At 41.7% G+C, this 22,226-nt stretch overlaps 1 protein-coding gene and 1 pseudogene across 1 annotated transcript in view; one reads left to right on the top strand and one right to left on the bottom strand.

Annotated features, from left to right (window-relative positions):
- Nucleotides 1-841: 841 nt before the first annotated feature.
- On the bottom strand, nt 842-1,677 carry LOC110215647 (GTP-binding nuclear protein Ran-like; annotated as a pseudogene).
- A 10,749-nt stretch (nt 1,678-12,426) lies between these two features.
- The window catches only part of MRC2 (mannose receptor C-type 2), a 101,819-nt gene continuing 92,019 nt past the window's right edge, over nt 12,427-22,226 (top strand). Inside the window, exon 1 of the mRNA XM_020997570.2 lies at nt 12,427-13,208. Coding sequence (XP_020853229.1) covers nt 13,052-13,208 — 157 coding nt within the window. The 5' untranslated portion in view covers nt 12,427-13,051. The remainder of the gene's footprint in view (nt 13,209-22,226) is intronic.

The raw sequence follows: 22,226 nt of genomic DNA, 5'->3' as shown, positions 1-22,226 counted from the left end.
GTTGTAGGTTCTTTGCTAATATTTAATTAAATATATACATATATCTATATCTATCTATCTATCTATCTATCTATCTATTTGCATCAGTATTCATTAATTATATTGGTCAACATATTTCTTTATCTGCTTTATCTCTCCCTGGTTTGGGTATCAGGACCATAATGTCTCATAGAAGGAGTTTGTAGGATGCATAGTTCCTCATTTTTGCAAACAGCACATAATGTTGGAATAAATTGTTCTATGAATGCTTGATTGAATTCACTCATAAAGCTATCTGATCTTATTTTTTTCTTTCCTTTGGGAATTCCTGAATGGTTTGTTTAATTTCTTTTTCTGAGTTCAGATTACTTAAACTCTATTTCTTCTTTTGATAATCTAAGTATTTTGTGTTTTTGTAAATGTTTATCCATTTTATTTTTTAGATATTCAAAATACAACTTTATTGTGATCCAAACAAAAAAGAAATGGGAAAGGCAGTAACAAACAAGGTTCATCACTGAGTATCATGATGAAATTGTAGCAGGAACATTTGAAACTCAGGGGAGACATAATTACAGTCTAAAATAGCCAAATATACATGATCCAAAATATGAATTATATATATATGTGTGTGTGTGCATATATGTGTATATATATACATGTTATATATATATATAAAAATAAAATACACACAGCTATAGTCACACTGAATCATGTTTATCTCTATCAGCATCCCAAAGATTAAGCACATGTTTTGATCAGATATATAATAAAGTGACAAGCACACTATACCACTGACATCACAGGATAGTTAGTTGCCTATAAAACTGTAATTCTGACATTGGGCTCTGGTTTCATACCCTTATAGTTCATCCGCATTAGAGAGTGTAGCTGTCTGAGCAATCTGTAAGTCCTGCTCATACCATGCTGCCATTGCTGGGTCCATGACAACCTCCAGAGGTGCAACAAACACCAAATTAAGGTCTCTAATAAATTTTCTAGCCATGCAAAAGAAAGGCTTTTCAGAGTTGTAGTTACTTTTGGCTGAAATATCATAGTACCAGAGAGTATTCTTCCTATGGAAGATAATAGATTTTACTTTAACTTTTCTGTCTGTATTATCAACTTTGTTGAGATACAGGACTTTATTTTATAATACTCATACCAGATCTCTATATCAGTTAGGTACATTCTTGTAAGTAACTTTTAAAACAATATTATTTCCCCATTTAATTTATTTATTTTTAAATTTTCGTTTATTTATTTATGCTAGGCAATGGGGCTAAGTGACTTGCCCAAGGTCACACAGCTAGTTAAGTGTCAAGTGTCTGAGGCCAGATTTGCACTCAGGTCCTCCTGACTCCAGGACCTGTGCTCTATCCACTGTACCACCCAGCTGCCCCATAAATAACTCTTGATGTTACATCAAACGTTATAATGGTACACTGAGTTTGGATATAACAGCCATTTCTCAGACCACTGAATTTCTTTTTGCTAGCTGTATTCCATATGTTGAATTTAGTAGAATCTCTGTTAGTATGGAACACAAGGGGATGAACCTTAATGTCGAAAGTGGCTGCATAGTTCTTTTCAAATTCACCATTCAAGTGACATTTTACAAATGTGTTTTTTTCCAGTATCTCCATCACCAACCAATACAAATTTGAACTGAACTTGGGGTTTTCCTTGGGTGATCATTATGACTACTCTTTCAGAATCATCTCCATCTCTACCCGATTTTAAGTTACCATTTTTTGCTGGCATATAATTGGTCAAAATAGTTTCTAATAAAATTTAATTATTTTCTCATTTGTTGTGAGTTTTTTTTTCGTTTTTGCTATTGGCAGATTGATTTTCCTATCTTTTAAAAAATCAATTTAGCTAATGACTTATCCCTAAAAAGACTAGCTCCCAATTTTTTCATCAATTTAATGAGGTTTTTTTTTCCCTTTCAATTATGTTTATTTCTTTATTTTAACTATTTGTATTGTTTTTGTTCAGAGGGAGCTTTTTTCCTTGACTTATTGCTTTTCTAGTTCTTTTGAATTGCATGTCCAATTCATCTTTTGTTGATAAAGGTGTTTAGAGATATAAATTTTCCCTTAAGGAAGTCTTTGGCTGCATTTCAAAAGTTTTCGAAAATTTACTTCATTCTTGTCATTTTCTTTGATGAAATTATCTATTGTTTCTATGATTTGCTCTTTGTCCCACCAATTCTTTAGGATTTAATTATTTAGTCTCCATTCAAGTTCAAGTCCTTTCTTCCAATACCATTAATTGACTATAATTTTTATAGAGTTGTACTCAATAAAGGATATATTTAATATTTCTGCTTTTAAAAAAGTTGTTTATGAAGTTTTTATGTTCTGGTTCTTGAGCATTTTTTGAAAATAAAGGTGACATGCGAGATGAAAAAAGAATTATTTATGTATGTATATATACGTGTATGTATGTAGACATATATATTATATGTCTACACACATACGCATGTACATATATCCTATTCCCATTTACGAATTACCTGATATCTATCTTTTCTAAAATTTTATTCATCTTTAACTTCTTGGTTGTTTATCTCTCTCTCTTTTTAAAGAAATGAATAGTCTATGTCAGAAAGAAACACATTGAACTATCCAAATATTATAGTTCTATTGATTATTTCTCCCTATAACTCCACTAAATTTTTATTTAAATATTTGGATGCTACTGATATTATTCATTATCTATGGTAACTTTCAGCATACTATAACTTATTTTTTTTATCTCTTTTAACCACATATATTTTTATTGTTGCTTTGAATTAGGTTATGATCACTACACTTGTTTTTTCTCTTAATTCACCTGAAACATAATAAATTCTTCTCCAACTCCTCATTTTAAGTAATTGTGAATCTTTATGTTTTCATTTTTTAAAACTATAATACATATTCTTAGATTGTATTTTCTAATCCGTTCTGCCACTTTTCTCTATTTTTGGGTGAGTTCATCCCCTTCACATGCACAGTTATGATTGTTAATTGTATCTTTCCTTCCACCATGTCTTCTTATACCTCATTCCTTTATTCCCTTCTCACCATCTGTACTCAGAAGAAAATGGTGAAAGAAAAGGAATGTGATCAACTGAGAGATACATAATTGAGGTGGTCTGATACCTTTCCACTCTTCTTTGTTTTTTTGCCTGTTTCTTGTACTTTATTTTTCTCGCCTTGATTCCTCTGTATCTATATCCTCTGAAATTGAAGTTTGTTTTGCTTATGACTATTCCTTTCCTGATTCTACCTTCCTTCTTAAACCCACTACTCTTCCCAATCCCTGCATGTTACCACTATCATCATTTAGACCTTTCAGTTGCTCAAATCCAATCCTTCTAGGTTTCCCTTGTCTGCTGTGTTTGTATTAAAAAGATTCTACAAAGCTTTGGTCTTTTGAAAGTCCACCATGCTGTTAAAGGTCCATTTTTATTGCCCTATAGAATAGCGCTTCTTAAACTATGGGTTGTGATCCCAGATGGGATTGTGACCCATAGTTTAAAAAGCACTGAAGGGGTCATGAGTGGAAAAAGTTTAAGAAGCCTTCCTATAAAACACTATGCAGCTTCCCCAGGATAAGTTACTCATGATTGTAAGTCTTTACCTTTTCCTTTTGGAGTTGATCAGCTGTCTTTGATAATAGATACAAGTTGCAGTATATGATTGTGAGGGAATACTACTGTTATAAGAAATGATGAGCTCAATGGTCTTGGAAAAATATAGAAAGACTTGCGTGAAATAATGAAAAGCAAAATGAGTAGAACCAAGAGAACATTGTATATAGTAACAGCAATATTGTTTTAAGAATGACATTGAGAAAATAAGTCATTTTGACTATTATAAATCTCCCAATTAACTATAAAGGACATATGAAGAAAGATATTATCTGCATGCGGAGAAAGAACTGATTAATGGAAATTTGTATCAAATAATTTTACATAATATACATATATGTATACATACATACATACATACATATTTGTGTATGATGGCAATCATCTCTGGGGGGAGGGAAGGAGAAAAAAAGAGAAAAAAGACATTTGCATGCTAACTTTATTATATAGTTTAAAAGAATAGCAAGTTGTACACAATAGATTTACAGTTTCATGTGCAATCATTTTTTAATTATGTTATGGAAATGCTTGTTTTATTCCATAAATTAAAAATAAAATAAATAAGTGTGGGAAAAAGATAGTAGGTATATATTTTCTTTAATTTTTTTCAGTCTTTTGACTTGGTTCAAATATTTTTTGTCTCATAAAATTAAGTTCTGTTTGCTCCATTTTGTTTTTCAGAGAGTACACTATTTTAGTAAGTACCTTTTCTAAGATGTTTATTTTCCTTCTAACTTTTTTTTTCCTGAAAGGATCTAATTCAATTTATAATTCACTTTTTATCTCTTGCTTCAATTCTTCTCAACATTCTTAGAGTTCTTGTGGACAAGCCATTCTTGGAGTCTCTGTTTGTACTTTCTGAAGAACAGTAGAAAGAGAGAGTTATTCTCTTTTTCTGGATTTATAGTATTTCTTCATTGTGTTTTATGTCTTCTTCTGTTTACTTGAGAAGAGGCCAGATGTGAGAGATTCTGTGGAGGAAGAAATGGTAAGATTTGACATCTGAAAAGATGTGTGGAGTGAGGGGAGAGTGAGAAATGAAGATAACACCAAGGTTATGGAATTTGGGAGAATGGTAGAGCCCTCAAAGGAAATAGAGAAGTTCAAGGGTGGGGTGACTTTTAGGAAAAAGAAAATGAGCTCTGCTTTGACTACATTGAATTTGAGATGTCTATGGGACATCAGTTTGAAATGTCCCAAAGGTGCCTGGGGGTATAGGACTGGAGGTCAAGCCTGTATCACCTCTCCACCACCCACCTCCATCATTTATCTTCTTTTCTCCTATTAATGACCACACCCAAAAATGTCTCACTGAGTATCTTGAATCTGTCACCTCTTTCAAGAGGTTGGTAGCATTCTTCAACCATGGTTCTCTTCAATCTGAGCCGGTCAAGTCATCAAGTCAACAAGCATTTATTAAATTCATACTACGTGCAAGACATTGTGCTAAGCACTGGAAATACAAATAAAAGCAAAAAAGAAAAAATAGTTCCTGCCCATAAGGAGCTTACATCCTAATAGGGGAAGACAACACATAAAAAGAGGCTGTAAACAGTGGAGGATGGGACCTGTAAGGGAGCATGGGGGAGAAAGAATTCCAAAGAATCAGGAGCAGATCCCAGATAGGAAGGAAGGAATAAACATGTCTGTCCCTGGTGCTTCTTAAAATGGAGGTTCTAGACTAACGTTGAGTACCCTAATAATTGTTGTTGGGGAGACACTAGACACAAGTCATTTCTAAGCTATATCTAGTTTCCCTTGGATTTCCAGGATGGGGCATAAAGAGCTGGAGACAATAAAGACTCTTCTCTAAGTCAGGCTCCCCCAGACCGTGAATTGGCCATATATGAGTCCAGAAATGGGGTCCCTTAGTGGAAAAGGGCCATATATCCTCTCTGAGCCATGATCACAGCTCTCTAACATGCTCCCCTCAGCAACGTATCAAACACCAAGCCTTTATTAAGTACATATTGGACTGGGACAGCTAGATGGTATAGTGGATAGAGTGCTAGGTTTGGAGTCAGGAAGACTCATATTTGTGAGTTCAAATCTAATCTCAGACACCAGCTGTGTGACTCTGGGCAAGTCAATTAACCCTGTTTGTTTCAGTTTCTCATCTATAAAATGAGCTGGAGAAGGAAATGGCAAACCATTCCAGTACCTTTGCCAAGAAAACCCCAAATGTGGTCACAACAGAAACAACTGAACAACAAATATCTTGGACGTTGAGCTAAGGAGTGCCAGGAATACAAATAAAGGCAGAAATATGTAAGTAAATAGTTACTATATAAATACATATAAATAAATGGATACATATATGATACAAAGAATATGGAAGGTAGCCATAGAGGAGAAGACTCCTTCAAGCTGGTGGGATCAGGAAACATTTTGTGTACAAAGTAGTGTTTAAAATGAGTCTTGAGGGGCAGCTAGGTGGCATAGTGAATAGAGCTCTGGCCTTGGAGTCAGGAGGACCCAAGTTCAAATCCAGCCCCAGACACTTAATACTTACCAGCTGCATGACGCTGGGCAAATCACTTAACCCCAATTGCCTCACCCAAAAGCAAGCAAAAAAAAAAAGTCTTGAGAAAGACTTCATGTACAAAGTAGTGTTTAAAATGAGTCTTGAAAAAAGCCAGGGATTCTAAGAGGTAGAGATGAGGAGGAAGGGTATTCAAGGCATGGGGGGACAGCAAATGTAAAGCCACAGAGGTGGGAGATCAAGTATTATGTGCAGTAACTAGGACAATTTGGATGGAGCATAGAGTGCACGAAGGGTAGAAAAATATATGAAGACTGAAATGGTAAGAAAGGAACGAGGTTGTGAAGAGCTTTAAATACTTTATATTTGATCCTGGAGGTACTGGGATGCCATTGGAGTCTAATGAGTATATCAGAGAGGCGTGGTGGGGGAGGGAATTAGAGGATGGGAAGGGGACAAGACAAGATCAGACCTATGCTTTAAGACAATCAATTTGACATTTGTGTGGAAGAGAGATTGGAGTGGGGAGAAATGAGGTAGGAAGACCAATTAGAAGGCTGTGGCAATAGTCTAGGTGAAAAATAATGAAGCCCTAAACTAGGATTAAAATAGAAAGACACATGGGGCAGCTAGGTGGCGCAGTGGATAGAGTACTGGCCCTGGATTCAGGAGGACCTGAGTTCAAATCCAGCCTCAGACACATAACACTTACTAGCTGTGTGACCCTGGGCAAGTCACTTAACCCCATTGCCTAGACAAAAACCAAAAAAAAAAAATAGAAAGACACACATGTGAAGCATGTTATTAAGGTGAAAATGACCAAGATTTGGCAACTGATTAGATACGTAGGGTGAGTTAGAGGTAGGAGGTGAGAATGACAGTGAGGTTGCCAACTGGAATGAATGAGAGATGGTGGTGCCCTTAATAGAAAGTTTAGGAGAGGAGTAGGTTTGGGGAAAAAAGATGAGTAGTTCTGTTTCAGATATGTTGAGTTTGAGATGCCTATGGGGCAACCAGCTGGAAATGTCCATTAGGTAGTTGGGTAATATGAGAGCAGAGCTCAGGGCAAAAACAAGCCACATATATACATACAAACATACACGTACGTATGTATGAATGTGTATGTATATGTATCACACACACATGTGTGTGTATCTGCATGGAGATGATAATCCAAACCATATCATTTCTCTTTTCATCCTCCAACTCCTCCCTCCTCCAAATCCCCTACACTTCCTACTAGCCCTCTGGAGCTGGAGAGTCAACTGCATACCTCAGGGCCAGTGCAAAGGATAGGCTGAAGGGCAGGGGTGACCTTTTCAGTATATCCAGAGTTCTATCTCAGCAATCAATTAAATGAGCCCACGTAGTGGACAGGAAGCAGGAAGAAGGCATCTGAGCATGCCCTCAAGTGAGGATTGGGCATGGGAGGGAAGGGCCCCTCTATATGAATTCCCAACGGGGTGCTACACTCAAAAAACATTTATTTGGCCCTGCTATCCCCTCAAGCTCTTGTCCTAAATTACATCTTCCTTTTACAGCCAAACCCCAAAAGAATTGTGCACTTTTTTTTGCCTCCACTTCCTTGCCACCTATCTGCTATTCCACTTCTACAAAATGGCTTCCAGTCCCTTCACTTCTGCTGAAACTGTGCTCTCATAAGTTAATGATAGCTAGCATTTGTGTAGCTTTAAGATTTATAATATACTTTACAGATATAATCTCACTTTATCCTCATAACAACCCTGGGAGAGTCAATTGTTGCCCTCATTTTACAGATGAGGAAACTGAGGCTGAGGGAATTTAAGTAACTTGCCCACGGTCTTACAACTTGTGTAACACAAGTGTATGAAGTTGGATTTGAACTCAGGTCTTCTTGACTCTAATTCAGTGCTTTATCTATTGTGCCACCTAGCTGCCTTCAGTTACTCAGAAGTTATCCTTTAACTGCTAAATCCAATGACTATTTCTCAGTCTTTATTTTCCTTGATTCTTTACAGCTTTTGACATTGTTGACAACCTCCCCATCTCCTCCCACCCCCAACAATCTTCTTTACTGGCTTCTCTGACCCAATTCACTCCTGATTCTCCTTCTACTTGTCTGACTTCACTTTCTTTTGTTATTGCCTTCCCCTTAGAATGTCACAAGGCTCTGTCCTGGACTTGTTTCTCTTTTCTCTCTCCCTTAGCGACTTTATGAATGTACATAAGGTTCAATGATCATCTCTATATAGATGATTTCCAAATCCATACATCTAGTCCTGAATTTTAGTTCTGCATCACCAGCTGCATGCTGGACATCTCTACCTGGATGGCCCATCATTATTACACACAGCATGTCCAAAAAAGAACTTGGGATTTTTCTCCCTAAACTCAATTTCCTTTTTGCTGTGGAAGGCACTATCATCTTCTCAGTCACCTAATTTTATAACCTTGGAGTAATACATTCCTCTTCCCTCTTCCTCTATATTAGACTCATGACTAATTTTTATCACTTCTCCTTGTATAGCATCTCTTGTGCCCATCCCTTCTCTATTCATATGGACATCATTCCAGTTCAAGCTCCTGTTCATCTCTTACCTAGATTACTGCAATATCCTCCTAATTGGTCTTCTTGCTCCCAGTTTCTCTCCTCTCTAATCCCTCATCCACACATCCTAATCACATATCCACACAAAACCACATTCCTAAAGAACATCACACTTTTACTCAAAAACCTGAAGTGGATATTACCACAAGGATAAAATATAAACACAGATTGATTGAAGCCACAATCTGCCTCCAACCTGCATTTCTAGCTTTATTTCATATCACTCTCTTTCAAGTACTCTACATTCCAGTCAAACTGGACCATTAGTTGCTTTCCAAATGAGAACTTCCATTTCCTGGGTCTTTGTTCATACCTAAAATGCATTTCCAGCTCACTTTTGACTCTCAGAATCCTTATCTTTCTCAAACTCCATTCCTCTGTAAAGCCTTTCCATGATCTGTGAAATCATTAGTGTACTGTTTCTCCTCAAATTTCTTTGTATTTACTTATCTATTTATATGCTGCATTCCCACAATAAAATGTAAGTCTCAGGAGGTCAGGGACTGATCACCAGGAACCCAAACTCCAGAGCTATTTGGTAATTGTAGGGAAATAACTATTATTTGGCTTGCCTTCTAGCTTTCAGAGATTAAAATTGGGAGGCATATAAAAAGTTGTTCACCATGAGCTATAGTGAGGTAATTTCAGTGACTAGGAAGTTGACTTCAAAGAAAAAAGTAAGCCCGAGAACATAAGCTAACTGGGAAGACCCTGCTCTTTGTTGTATTGAACAAGAACCTCCTGCTAGAGATTGTCTTACTTGCTTTTTTTTTTTTTGGTGAGGCAGTTGGGGTTAAGTGACTTGCCCAGGGTCACACTGGAGATTCTCTTCTTGGTGGAAAGAACCATGGCTCTAAACTCAGAGATTGTTGTTGTTGATTTTTTTTTTCAGTTGTATCTGACTCTTTGTAACCCCATTTGGGGTTTTCTTGGCAAAGATACTGGAATGGTTTGCCATTTCCTTCTCCAGCTCATTTTGCAGATGAGGAAACTGAGGCAAAGGAGGTTAAGAGACTTGCCCAGGGTCATACAGCTAGTGTTTGAGGCCAGTTTTGAACTCATGAAGATGAGTCTTCCTAACTCCAAGCCCCGTGCTCTATCCACTGCACCATCTCTGTCACTACCTGTGTGACCTTAAGCAAGTCACATGATCTCTCAGGGTCTCACTTAACTTACCTATAAAAGGAAAGAGTTGAGCTATATGGTATCTAATCTCTCATTAAGCTTTTAATCTATCATTCAATCATTAGATGAAAGAGTTCATAGCCCAAATACTGAGGAACAAGATAGGAGAACCTGAGGAAAAGGATTTTGCTGGCCCCAGGCAAGGGCTTCTGACTCTTGATTTTAAAAATAACTTATCTTTCTCCCTGACCCCTCCCCCCATCATATTCATATCCTTGTTTTTCCTATCCAGTGAACCATCTCCTGTAACAAAGAGCACAAAGGGGCAGCTAGGTGGTGTGTAGAGCACCGGCCCTGAAGTCAGGAGGACCTGAGTTCAAATGTGACCTCAGACGAACACTTGACACTTACTAGCTGTGTCACCCTGGGCAAGTCACTTAACCCTGATTGCCTAAAAACAAACAAACAAAGAGCACAAAATAATCTGGCTTTTTCCTAAAAGAGCAGTAACAAAAAAAAAAGCCTGTGGACTTTAAGTTAAAAGAACAAGCCATTACCCATTCTTCCCTTGAGGAAAAGCTAGCCAAAGGTTTTGGCTGAGTCAGAAGCTAGAGATGGTAGAACAGCTTCCAACACAACAGTCTCCTGTGGAGTAGCATCTGGCAGAGACTACAGTGGCACAGTAACCATCAGAGACTATGAAACCAGCAGGGAAAAGGCCCAGCAAGATTTGTGCCATGACATCACTGGAAGACATCAGAGACCCATCAGTGAAGCACCCCGGATAGGGGTTGCCCCTCTATTATATCTGACTCTTTATGACCTGTTTGGGGTTTTCTTGGCAGAGATACTGGAGTGGTTTGTCATTTCCTTCTCCAGCTCATTTTACAGAGGAAACCAAGGCAAACAGGGTGAAGTGACTTGCAAAGGGTCACACAGCTAGGAAGTGTCTGAATTTGAAGTCAGGTCTTCCTGACTCCAGGGCCAACATTCTGTCCACTGTACCACCTAGCTGCCCTACCCCTCTACATGTATGCCCCGGCTACATGTTCCTTACATTTTGAGTCCCTCCACATGTAACCACTTTTCCTCTTGACATGTGTATTTGTGGCATGTGTTCCTCCAATTTTATGAGGGGAATGTTTTGTTACTTCTTTTCTTACTTTGTCATTTCGTTAAAAGCTTATTTTACCTTAACTTAATCATGTTTTCTTGCTGATCATTACAAGTAAACATATTGGTAGGATCTTGTGAGCTATGGTTTTTGGGGGGATATAGACAACCAAATTACCCTAAATTGGGGCTAGCCATCGTCTGGGGGTCATGCCCTGTGAGTTGGAAGAGGTGCTGCATACACTGTGTCCACTGTCTGGTTTTTGCATGAGTTGGAGCTTCTCTTCTCTTCTTGCTTCTCTTCTAATAATACTTTCCAAGTGCTCTTGTAAATATTACCCATATTTGTGACCAGAGTATATTCATCTGACCTGGGAAGCACCAGGGCATGAATATGGAAGGAGGTTCTAAGAGTACAGCAAGCACTCTGCAGTGAACACCCATAGGGGAGGCCATGGACCACAGGCTTTATCATTCTCTGGAGTCAGCTGCTTGCAAGGAGGCATTGGTATCAGCCTAAAGGTGTCCACTGGAGACTTTTCCAGGTTTCTGGTTAGGAGGGAGAGTCAATAGAAATCAGCACCGCTGAAGGAAAGGGGAATACATTTGTTCCGTTTGTTTGTATAATAAGAGTTACACAAATATCAAATAAAGACACAAATGGCCAATTGAAAAGGAGGAGGAAAAAAGCCCGGTTTGGGGTCACCTCTTTGTCTGCCTTCATGCCCAACACGGCAGAGGCAGCTATGCAGCACAGTAGCAGGCCTGGAGTCAGGAAGACTCATCTACCTGAGTTCGAATGTAGATTCAAACACTAGCTGTGTGACCCAGGACAAGTCACTTAACCCTGTTTCAGTTTCCTTATCTGTAAAACAAGTTAGAGAAGGAATGGCAAACCACTCCAGTATCGTTGCCAAGAAAACCCCCAAAGGGAACCAGATGAGTGGGGACATGACTGAAAAACGACTCCACAGCAAGCCCAACACCTTGGTCAGATCACTGGGAGAGAACCCTCAATACCCCCTCGCCTTTTCCGCATTCCAAGAGATGGGGCGGTGGGCGGGGTGGAAGAGTGAATGAAGTCCCTCTTGGAGAAAGAGACTTGGGGAGAAGGTTCACGAGGAGGTAGGAAGAAGGCTGGCTGTCCACGTGGGAATGGAGGAGTGAGCAGAGGTGGTTCTGGACACAGCACTAGCGGTTCCCGGGAAGTCGTGCCTTTAGACTGCGCTAGATGGGGTCGCGTCAGTCCCAGTTCCCCTGCCGTGTGGGCCTCACTGCCCCGTCACCATCACCCGGTGAAGTGTGCAGAAAGTTTTGCAGCCGTTTTCCCCGCCAGCGCCAGCCCAGCCGTCCGTGACGCAGTGTCTGGGGCTCCAGGCCCGGACTGCGAAGGAAGGGGGGCAGGAGAGAGAGAGAGAGAGAGAGAGAGAGAGAGAGAGAGAGAGAGAGAGAGAGAGAGAGAGAGAGAGAGAGAGAGAAGAGAGAGAGAAAGGGAGAGGTGGAGAGGTGGGGGGGAAGGCGGGAGAAAGAAGACAGAGGCAGAGAGAGCTCATTGTCACCCCTCTACACACCCCTTCCCTGCTCTCCAGTTCCTAACACGCAAACACCCCCATTGCTCTCGTCTCTCTTTCTACTTTTCACCATCACTCACACTTCTCCCTCGCCCCCTCTTCTTTCCCTGGCCCACTCCCTCCATCTCGCTCCTTCTTTCCCTCCACTCTCTCCCTCTCTCCATCGGTTACATTCTCCTATTCTCCTCTCTCCCACTTTCTCGATCTCTATCTTTTCTTTGCTCCCCCCTCCCACACTTCCCCTTCGTTTCTTCGCTGCCCCTCAAACCCTCCTCCCTGGTTCCTCCCCTCCTCCTCCAACCCCTCCCAGCCTCCCTATCCCTCCTCTCCCTTCAATTCTCCTCCCTTCCCTTTCAATCCCCTCCCCTCCCTTCTCCTTCCCTTCCCTGGGAGGCATCACTCCGTCCTGGCCCGGGGAAGGACGCAAAGCATCTCCAACCCAGCTCCGGGGCCCTCAGTTCACGCTTCTCCAGCTCCTAGCCCTCAGTCCATCCATCCATCCCTTTCTTGTCCCAGTGCCCGGAACCCCGGCGGAGTCAGCCCCCGGAATGTGGCTCCCCTGGCTGGCTCCTGCTCCCTGGCGTCACCTGCTGCGCTGTGCCCTGTTTCTCGGGAGTGTGGTGTTCAGCCCCTCGGGCTCCTGGATCAGCCCCGCGGGGGCAGCCACAGTCGCCCCCCCGGCTGTCCCCACCGTCGCCCCCACCGGTAAGGCTCTGCCAGCATCGGGGGGACTGCTCCTCCGGGAGCGGGGAGAGGAGTTGGAGAAGGAGAAGGGACGCTAAGGGGAGGAAGAAGAGGTTCCTTTTTTCTTATGCCCTCTCATTCTTTAGCAGAGGTGCGTGCGTTAGTGGGTGAGGAGGGAGGTGTTGAAACAAAACTGTCTCTCCATTTCTGGAGGAGGAGGTAAGAAAGGGGATAAGCGAGGGAGGGAAGGAGAGAAAGGGAAGAAGGGAAGGAGATTGGAGGAGGGAGGGAGAGAGAGAGAGAGAGAGAGAGAGAGAGAGAGAGAGAGAGAGAGAGAGAGAGAGAGAGAGAGAGAGAGAGAGAGAGAGAGGAGGAGAGTGAGGATGCAGTGGAGATTTGAGTGAAACCAGATGTGGTGGGTCGACTGGTGGAAGTAGGGGGAGGGGAAGGAAGGGGTCTGTACCAGACTAGGAAAAGTTTGGAGAACTCCTTGAGAAAATTCTCCCAGCCTCCTGTCTAATCGGTCTTAAAGACCACCACCAAAGACAGCTTCCCTTTAAGTTCCAGTGGTCTGTCTTCGAAAATTCTTCCAGTTGTAAAAGATCAAAGAAAGCCAGAAACGTCCCCAGTGGAACTTGTTGGCCCAAGCTTTGCCGCAGGAGGAAGGATTTCTTCTCTTTCCTCACATCTTTGGTGTGTTTGTTGCTTCTTTTTTCCTCATTTGTCTTTGAAGGGCAGAGTGTAGAATGTGGCATTACCATTTCTGGAGTGGATAGGCCATCAGGGTTGTTTTGGACCACCAAGAATCAAAGTCAGATGGAGGGGTTGGCAAAAGGTATTTGTCCTCCCGGTCTGAAAATATCTTGAACTAGCTCAGGACAGCACTGATCTTGCTGGAGACAACAATGTATAGGGTAAGGATTAGGGGCCCTACCCTAAGAAAATTCCAAAAGTTAGCATTTGGTATTCGAAGGGGAAAATGCAATGCTATGCCCACTGGTAACTCCCAAGTTGTCAATGGGAGAAAAACAAGTCTTTCACCAGTCAGAATGGCGAGAGGCTTAGATATTACTTCTCAGAATGAGGGGGTGGCCCAGAATTTGAGTTTAACTAGGGAGTGGACTTGACATGCAGACATCACCACTTGGCAGCTGGGAGCTGTCCTTGCCTTGTGTGTGTCCCAGGCAGCTGGGACATGAATTTACCCCAGACTGTGCCATACTGGAGGGGTTGTTTGGTGGAGGTGGGGGAGGAAAAGTATGGTGGTGAGGGGTGGGAGAGGTGGAGAGTGAGGCACAAAATTGCTCACGTTCACCCAAAGCAGTTCCAACTTTATCTCTAGTCCGTTGAGCTGCAGTGTCGTCAGCCAATGCGAGCAGATTTTAGGATCTGGTTTGGGGGGCAGCCCTTTATCCCTCAAATAAGGGCAGAATGGAGGAGGGGTGGCTCCTTTTGCTACACACTTTGGATGTGTGGTATCTTTTTTTTTTTTTGGCAGCTTTGTGCTCTGACCTCTCTGAGGTAGGGGGAGTGGAGGAGGTGGGGGGTGGGGAAAGATGGCCAATCCTAGAGGCCCTGGAGCAGCAGAGTTTAAAGCGCCAGGCCCTGGGAGGGGCCCATGGGCAAAATGCTGACTCTTGCTTTTTCCCATTGCAAGCATTTGCTGGATCTTCTGAGGAAGTCGAAAAAAGGGATCCTTTTCCTCCCTCTCCAGCAATGTTAGCTGATGGTTATGGAGCACTTTAATTAACTTTTGCAGAGTTTAACATTCGTAACATCTCCCCCGCTCTGTCCATTCCCTCTTCCCCCTCTTTTTTAGATATACATTGTTTCAAGATACAGGGAGCAAGGCGATGCCAGAGCTGCCCATGGCGCCCTTCCCACCCCAGGCTCTTCTTCGTCCTTCACAATAGCGCCCCCCCATCTCAATCCAAGTCAGTATGGTGACATGGGTATCAGAATTCCTCCAGGGCAGGGATGGATAGTATCTTTTCTACTGTGTTTTCTTCTAATAGAGTGATTTATGCAGAAGGAATGCTTCCATTCAATCCAATAAAACTTAGGCTAACTTCTGGGGATAAAGCTGGTACAGAAGATGGAAGGAGCATTGAGACAGCTAGACACAATGACTCCTTACCGGCTGTGTGACCTTGGTCAAGTTAATTCGACTGAGTTTCAGTTTCATCTCTAAATGCAACAACAATATTCTAGAAATATTAGAAATCATCTAGCCCAGCATCCTGAGCAGCTAGGGTGGCACAGTGCATAGAGGGCTGGGCCTGAAGCCAGGGAGACTCATCTTCTTGAGTTCAAATCTGGCCTCAGGTATTTACTAGCTGTGTGACTCTGGGCAAGTCATTTCACCCTGGTCGCCTTAGTTTCCTCATCTGTAAAATGATCTGGAGAATGAAATGGCAAACTGCTCCAGTATCTTTGCCAAGAGAACCCCAAATGGTGTCACAAAGAGTCGAACACAACTGAAAAATGACTAAACAAGAACAGTCTAGTATCCCAGTTTTACTAGATGAGAAAACAGACCTGGAGAGATGAGGTGACTTGCCCAAGGTCATACAAGTAGTAAGCAGCCAAACTGGCATTTGAATATAGGTCACAGCATTACAGATCTAGAGCTGCAGAGAACATCTGGCCATCTGGTCTAGCCCCCTGGTAGCAGGTGGCATAGTAGATAGAGCACTGGGCTTGGAGTCAAAAAGTTCTGAGTTCAAATCTAGCCTTAGACACTTACTAGCTGTTTGATCCTAAGCAACTCACTTAATCTCCCTCAGCTTTAGTTTCCTCAACTGTAAAATGGGGATAATAATAGTCCTACCTCCCGGGATTGTTGTGAGGATCAAATGAAATATTTATAAAGTTAGTACCATAGTGCCTGGCACATAGTAAATGCTTAATAAATGCTTACCCCTTCTTCCACCCAGTGACTTGCCCAAGAAAGTAAACCCCAGAGTTAGGGATTTAAATCCAGGTCACCTGGCTTAATCAATCTTGTTTTCTCTCTCATTAGAATATAAGTTCTCTGAGGGCAGGGACAGAGTTTGTTGTCTTTCTTGGTATCTCCAGTGCTTAGCTCAGTACCTGGCATAGGGTAGTGTTTAATAAATACTTGTTGATTGATGAAAGGCTTAAAGTTACACAGCAATTCAAAGGACATTAAGAACAGTGTAAGTAGTAGAACAAAGATTCTAACTCAGGTCTTTTGACTCCGAATCTGATTTTCATTCTTCTAGACTTTACTGATGAACCAAAGACTCTGTACAATGTAATAACTGATTCTCCAATAGCACTTAAAGGTTCCCAAACCAATTTATGGGCATTATCTCCTTTGATCTTCCAATGGTGAAAGAGATGCCCATGGTTACTCAATTACCAAGAGCTGAAGTTGGATGTGAAACCAGAACTGTGACTCCTCAGTTTCCACTACAATGCACTGCCTTTATTTATCAGGCATATCCCAAGAGGGCAACAGTCACAAAACACAGAACTTCAGCATAATGGATCACTTTGCTGTTGTTGAAGTTGAGTTGTTTCAGTCGTGTCTGACTATTTATGACCCCTTTGGGGGTTTTCTTGGCAAAGATACTGGAATGGTTTGCCATTTCCTTCTCCAGCTTGTTTTACAGATGAGGAAACAGAGGCAAACAGGGCTAAATGACTTGCCCAGGGTCACACAGCTAGAAATCAGGTTTGAACTCAGGAAGATGAGTCTTTCTGACTCCAGGCTGGGCACTCTGTCCACTGTACCACCTACCTGCCCCTTAATGAGTCATAGTACTATGGAGTCAGAGCTAAAAGTGACCCTCCCTCCCACCTCTTAACTGACCCCACCCCACCCCAATCCAGGCCATCTAGTCCAACAGATGCCAGAACCAAGGTTTAGAGAGTTTAAGTAATTGTGACTTAAACAAATTTAGTGATAGAAGCTTAAGGATTGGGAGGTTCCTTGAGATCTGAAGGTAGTATGGGGCTCAGTAGAGCTAATCTCCACCTAACTCCAACACCACACTCCCATCCCCCCCACCTCAGCCTCCCCATGCTTCCTCCTCCCTCCTCTTACCTCCTAATCTTCCCCATCTCTCAATCTAGTGAGCTCTTTCCATTGCACCGTGTGGATTCTGTGTTACACACTTTGAATTACAAGAAGAATTAGCCTTGGTATGGAAGGGGTTGAGGGAGGTTCCAGACCCCACCTCACTAGTAGCTGTCAAGCTATGTGTAACACCAGTTTCAATAGGTGTGCCTCAAAATGCTGGATGTTGTTATTGCAAAGAAAATAAGATTTGTAAATAATTTTATTTAATACAAATTCTACTCATACACCACTCATAGTATTGTAAGCTTAGCATTTAAAAACATAAACAGAACTTGACTATTACATGTACACACGAGGCTCAAAATATTTCAGACCTTGAACTTGCAAACAACTAAAAAAAAAAGTCTGCTCCTTATGGAAGAGAAATTGCACACGTGTGAGTGTCTCAGCTCTTCCATAGTGTTGCCAACCCAAATGTTCAATATGTTGATGCCTTGCAGCAAAGAATACAGTACTATGAGTTTGAGCACCACTGGTTCTCGATGGGTGAGATCAGGAAGGGCCAAAGTAGTCCAGGTAGTTTTGTGGAGGGGGTGAGACTTTAGCTGAGCTCTAATAGGATTGAGAATGGGGGAGGGGGAAATTGGAAGGCATTTCAAGTGGAGGAAATAGCATGGGCAAAAGCCTGGAAGCCAAAGTGAGTCCTATATTCTGGAGACCAGGAACACCAGCACCATTGTAGTTCTAGAGGCCAGGACTTGTGAAGGGAAATTAGGTTGACTAGGTAGGGTGCAGTCCAATTCTGGAGGCCCTTGAGGGCCAAGCTGAGGAGTTTCCTACTTAATCAATGTTGCTGACTGACAAGGACATTTGGTAACTTTTTACTGTGAGACTTGAGGGGGAGGGAGTCCCATTTTTTTTTTCATAGTTTGGACAAGGGCAGGTCTCAGAACTCCCACGGAGCACAGACTCCTTGTTGGGCCTCTGTCAGTTGGCAGAGGGCACTTGGGTGGCTAAAAGCAGAGGGTGGGGGTGGTAAATTCTTTTTAAAAGGCATCAGGTATTTGCTGCTGCCAGAGCTAGCTGGGTCTTGTGTCTGGTTCAGGAGGGTTAATCCCATGCTTCCTCTCCTTGCTCCTTGTGAGTCATATGAGTTCAATGTCTACTTAAATTTTTTTTGTTTGTTTACAAAAATAGCCTTCCTTAACCTGGCCTGGTTGGCCTGCTTGGGTTGAGCAACTGAGTGATTAGGCATTGTCCAGCTGAGGTGTCATTGACTGTGGTCATTGTGGGGATACACTGCCTTCCTCTCCTCACTTGTATGTGGCAAGAAGAGGAAGAGGTAGGATTTTTCATCCACTAGATTGAAAAAAGAACACATTTTGTCTCTTACTTGTTCATTTCAGAGCTATGACTCATCAATCTTGCTTTTCAGATACCCATAGGGTAACTTCAGCAAATAATCGTCCAACAATTATGCAACATGCTGGACATACAAAGACAAAAAACAAAAGTCCCCACCCTTAGGGAGTTTATAGTCTAAAGGAAGGGATAAAACAAAACATCCATAATCAATTAACAAGTATTGATTAAACTTCTAGGTGGCCAGAGTCCGGAGTCAGAAAGACCTGAGAGTTCAAATCCCTTAATCAGCCATATGACCCTGGGCAAGTCACTTAACCCTGTTTGCCTCAGTTTCCTCATCTGTAAAATTAATTAGAGGAGGAAATAGCAAACCACCCCAGCATCTTTGCCGAGAAAACCCCAAATGGGGTCATGAAGAGTTGGACACCACTGAAACAACTGAACAACAAAATGTGTTTTATTAACAACAAAATGTGCTAGGTATTGTGCTAGGAAATGTATTAGTATAATACCAAGTAAACTGAGAGAGCACTAAATAGGGGAAAATCAAGGAAAAAGAAGGGATAACTGAGCTGAGAAAGAAGATAAGGATAAAAAGAAGTGGGAATGAGAGAGTGCATTCCAAGCATGGCTGATGGATAACTTATGAAACCTCAGGGAAGCAAAAGGCAGAGTATTAGTCTGGAGGAAAATGAGAAGTTCAGTTTGGCTGGAATTGACAGAAACAGTGTGAAATGAGTTTGAGAATATAGACTAGAGCCAGACTGTGGAAGGCTTTAAATGCCACACTGAAGAGTTGATACATCAATGGGGAGCCATGGAAGTTTTTAGGTAGTGGAGTGACATGGTCAGATCAGCATCTTGGGAAGATGATTTTGGCAGCCACGTGGGCATGGATGGAAGAGGCAGTCAGGTGGTGAAAAGAGTAGAACCCTGTGCCTGGAGTGAGGAAGACTTGAGTTCAAATATGAATCCAGATATGTCCTAGTTGCATGACCCTGGACAAAGCACTTAATATCTATCTCAGTTTCCTCATCTGTAAAATGCAGGTAATGATAGCATCTGCCTTCTAGGGTTCTTTTGAGGATTAAATCTTATTTGTAAAGACTTTGCAAAACTTACAGTGGTATATAAATGCTATAATTTCTGTTATTAAGAGAAGAGATAGGAAGACACAGACAAGGAGACTGTTGTAGTAGTCCAAACAAGAGATGAGGTTGGCCTAGACAAGGGTCAAGAGAAAGGAATGAATATGAGACAATCTAAGAGTCAGGAAATTCCCTTAATAAAATTTCCCCTTAAAGTTGATTTTGAATTTTAAAATAGAAAGACTACCATACTTTTAAGGAAACGAAACAAACTCCATTTGATAGTAGTTACCACCCACTAGAATCTCCATATATCTTTCAACATACAGAAATTCTTCCATTCCCTTTGTTTCCTCCTTAGTTTCCCAGGTCCTCCTAGAAGGGCACAGAGGAAGAGGAAAAGAAAGTGAGATATTTCCTTTGTGGGTTTTAGTAAGAAATGAGATATTTGATCTGATAGTAAACCCAGGTTTAACCTAGGCCAGGAACCTCCTCTGGTTCATCTCTGCATCCCCTGAAGGCCCAGTACTCTATATATCTTCCACACATAGTAGGTACCACATAGGGATGTGTTGAGTGAAAGCCTGAAAGGACACAGCTCTTTAGCTTTAGACGGTCCTGAAATTAAGCACATTGGCCCCCTGTCTTGTTCTGCTTCTCTCCATGCACAAACCTCTAATGAACTGAGGACTCATGAGGGCTCAGACCTTTTATCCTTTACATCTTCCCCTGAACACTTCGGAAGTCTATGGATTAAGGGTTTGCCTGGAAGGATGTGGTATGAAAGGGCTTGTCCCTGGCTAATGGGGATACCCTCTTGTTAAAAGCCTACAAACAGCTATCATCTTCTAATGTGGTTACCATTCTTGATTTTGGAGGGCAGCTCTCTCTCTCTCTCTCTCTCTCTCTCTCTCTCTCTCTCTCTCTCCCCCTCCCAGCTTCTGATTCCTAACATCTATTTTGAAGATTTCTTTGTCATTGTCCTGCTGAAGATGGCAAGGTGTTAGACAGCAGTGACGTAACTAAACAGATTTTGGGGAGGGGGGAGGGTAGACACCAGTGATTACAATTTTGTCCTCAGTTCAGACTCTCCCCTTTGCTGAAATGGCATCTCTTCATTTACTATGGCTGTAATCACAGCTTCTTCTTCAAGGTGGGGATGCCATCTTCTGTTTATAGAATAAACACTGGTAGGAAACTTAGAAGCCGTCAGTTTCAACCCTCATCCAAACCATGTTTTGGTTCTGTTTAAGTGCTTGGTACAGGCAGGAGGTGCTTGACTAATGCTGTTGACTAATAGGAGTGTAGTGATTTTTGGTTAGTCCCTTGTGGGTGGTGAGTCTTCATTTTCCCATGGTTTGGTTCTATAACCACCATCAAAGTCCTCCTCTCATGCCTCATCATGGCATAGAGTGGAACCTGGGTTCTCAAGGGCCTTGCCAGCCCAGGACAAGTTCTAGCAGGTCCTCCCAAGCTGGAAAAGGTTTTAATCTGGGCCTGGCGGCAGCCAAAACATTTGTCATCCAAGGAGATCAGGGTTCAGGGTTCAGATCAGCAAAGTGCCGAGAGCCTCCTCACCAGGTTGGCAACAGAAGTTGGATTTTTCCATGACAGTTGATGCTTTAACACGACCTCCTAAATTTTTAAAAGGAGTTTCTATCTGAATTTGGTGGAAGAAGCTCCCACACTAATAACATTGAAGAAATATTGCTTTGGGGCAAGAGTAGGGAGATTGGAGCAAGGATTCAATTCGGGGAGCGCTTATAAGACACCTACTAGGCACTAGGGATGCAAAGATCAAAACGAGCTGTTCCTGATATACTGGACGCTGAAATTCTTCTTTTCTTCTGGGGAATATATTAATAGACACTGAGAAATTGAATAATAGCCCTATGAGGACCAGCTCAGAGATGACTTGTGTTAAAGAGAGGGGGAAAAAAAGAACAGTCAAGTTGCAAAAAAAAGAAAAAAATAGCCAAGTTGGCCACCTTTCTTGTAACCCCAGCTCCAGGTCCTCCAGGAAGAACTCAGGCCTGTGTGCAACTGCTTTTTGGGTGTGTGGGGGTGGGGTGGAGCTAGAGCTGCAGTCCTCTAAGGACTGGGAAGTCAACCATCTTCAACAGTAGCTAACGTTCACTCTTAGATAATAGCTAACATTAGTGCTTTAAAGTTTACAAAGCAACTTATGTATATTATTTCATTTGTTCCTCACAACAATCCTGTGAAGCAGCTCTGGAGATATCCTGGAGAGTGTCCAGGGATCTAAAGCAGGCACTCTGGAGCTTTTGGATGTCATGGACCCCTTTGGCAGTCTATTGACATTTTTCAGCCCCCATTTCAAAATAATGTTTATTGTAAATGTATAAAATAAATTGTGTGGGATTACAAAGGAAACCAATTACATAGAAATAAATATATTTTAAAATGTTTATTATAAATGTATAAAATAAAATATATAGGATCACAAAGGAAACAAAATTTATATATGTGTGTATATGTGTGCATATGTATTTGTGTGTATACATATTCACACATATA

Source organism: Phascolarctos cinereus, unplaced genomic scaffold (genome assembly GCF_003287225.1).
Source record: "Phascolarctos cinereus isolate Bilbo 61053 unplaced genomic scaffold, phaCin_HiC Scaffold_5;HRSCAF=322, whole genome shotgun sequence".
Lineage (NCBI taxonomy): Eukaryota > Metazoa > Chordata > Mammalia > Diprotodontia > Phascolarctidae > Phascolarctos > Phascolarctos cinereus.
The sequence above is the reverse complement of the archived record's forward strand: the minus strand, read 5'-3'. Positions and strand labels throughout refer to the sequence as shown.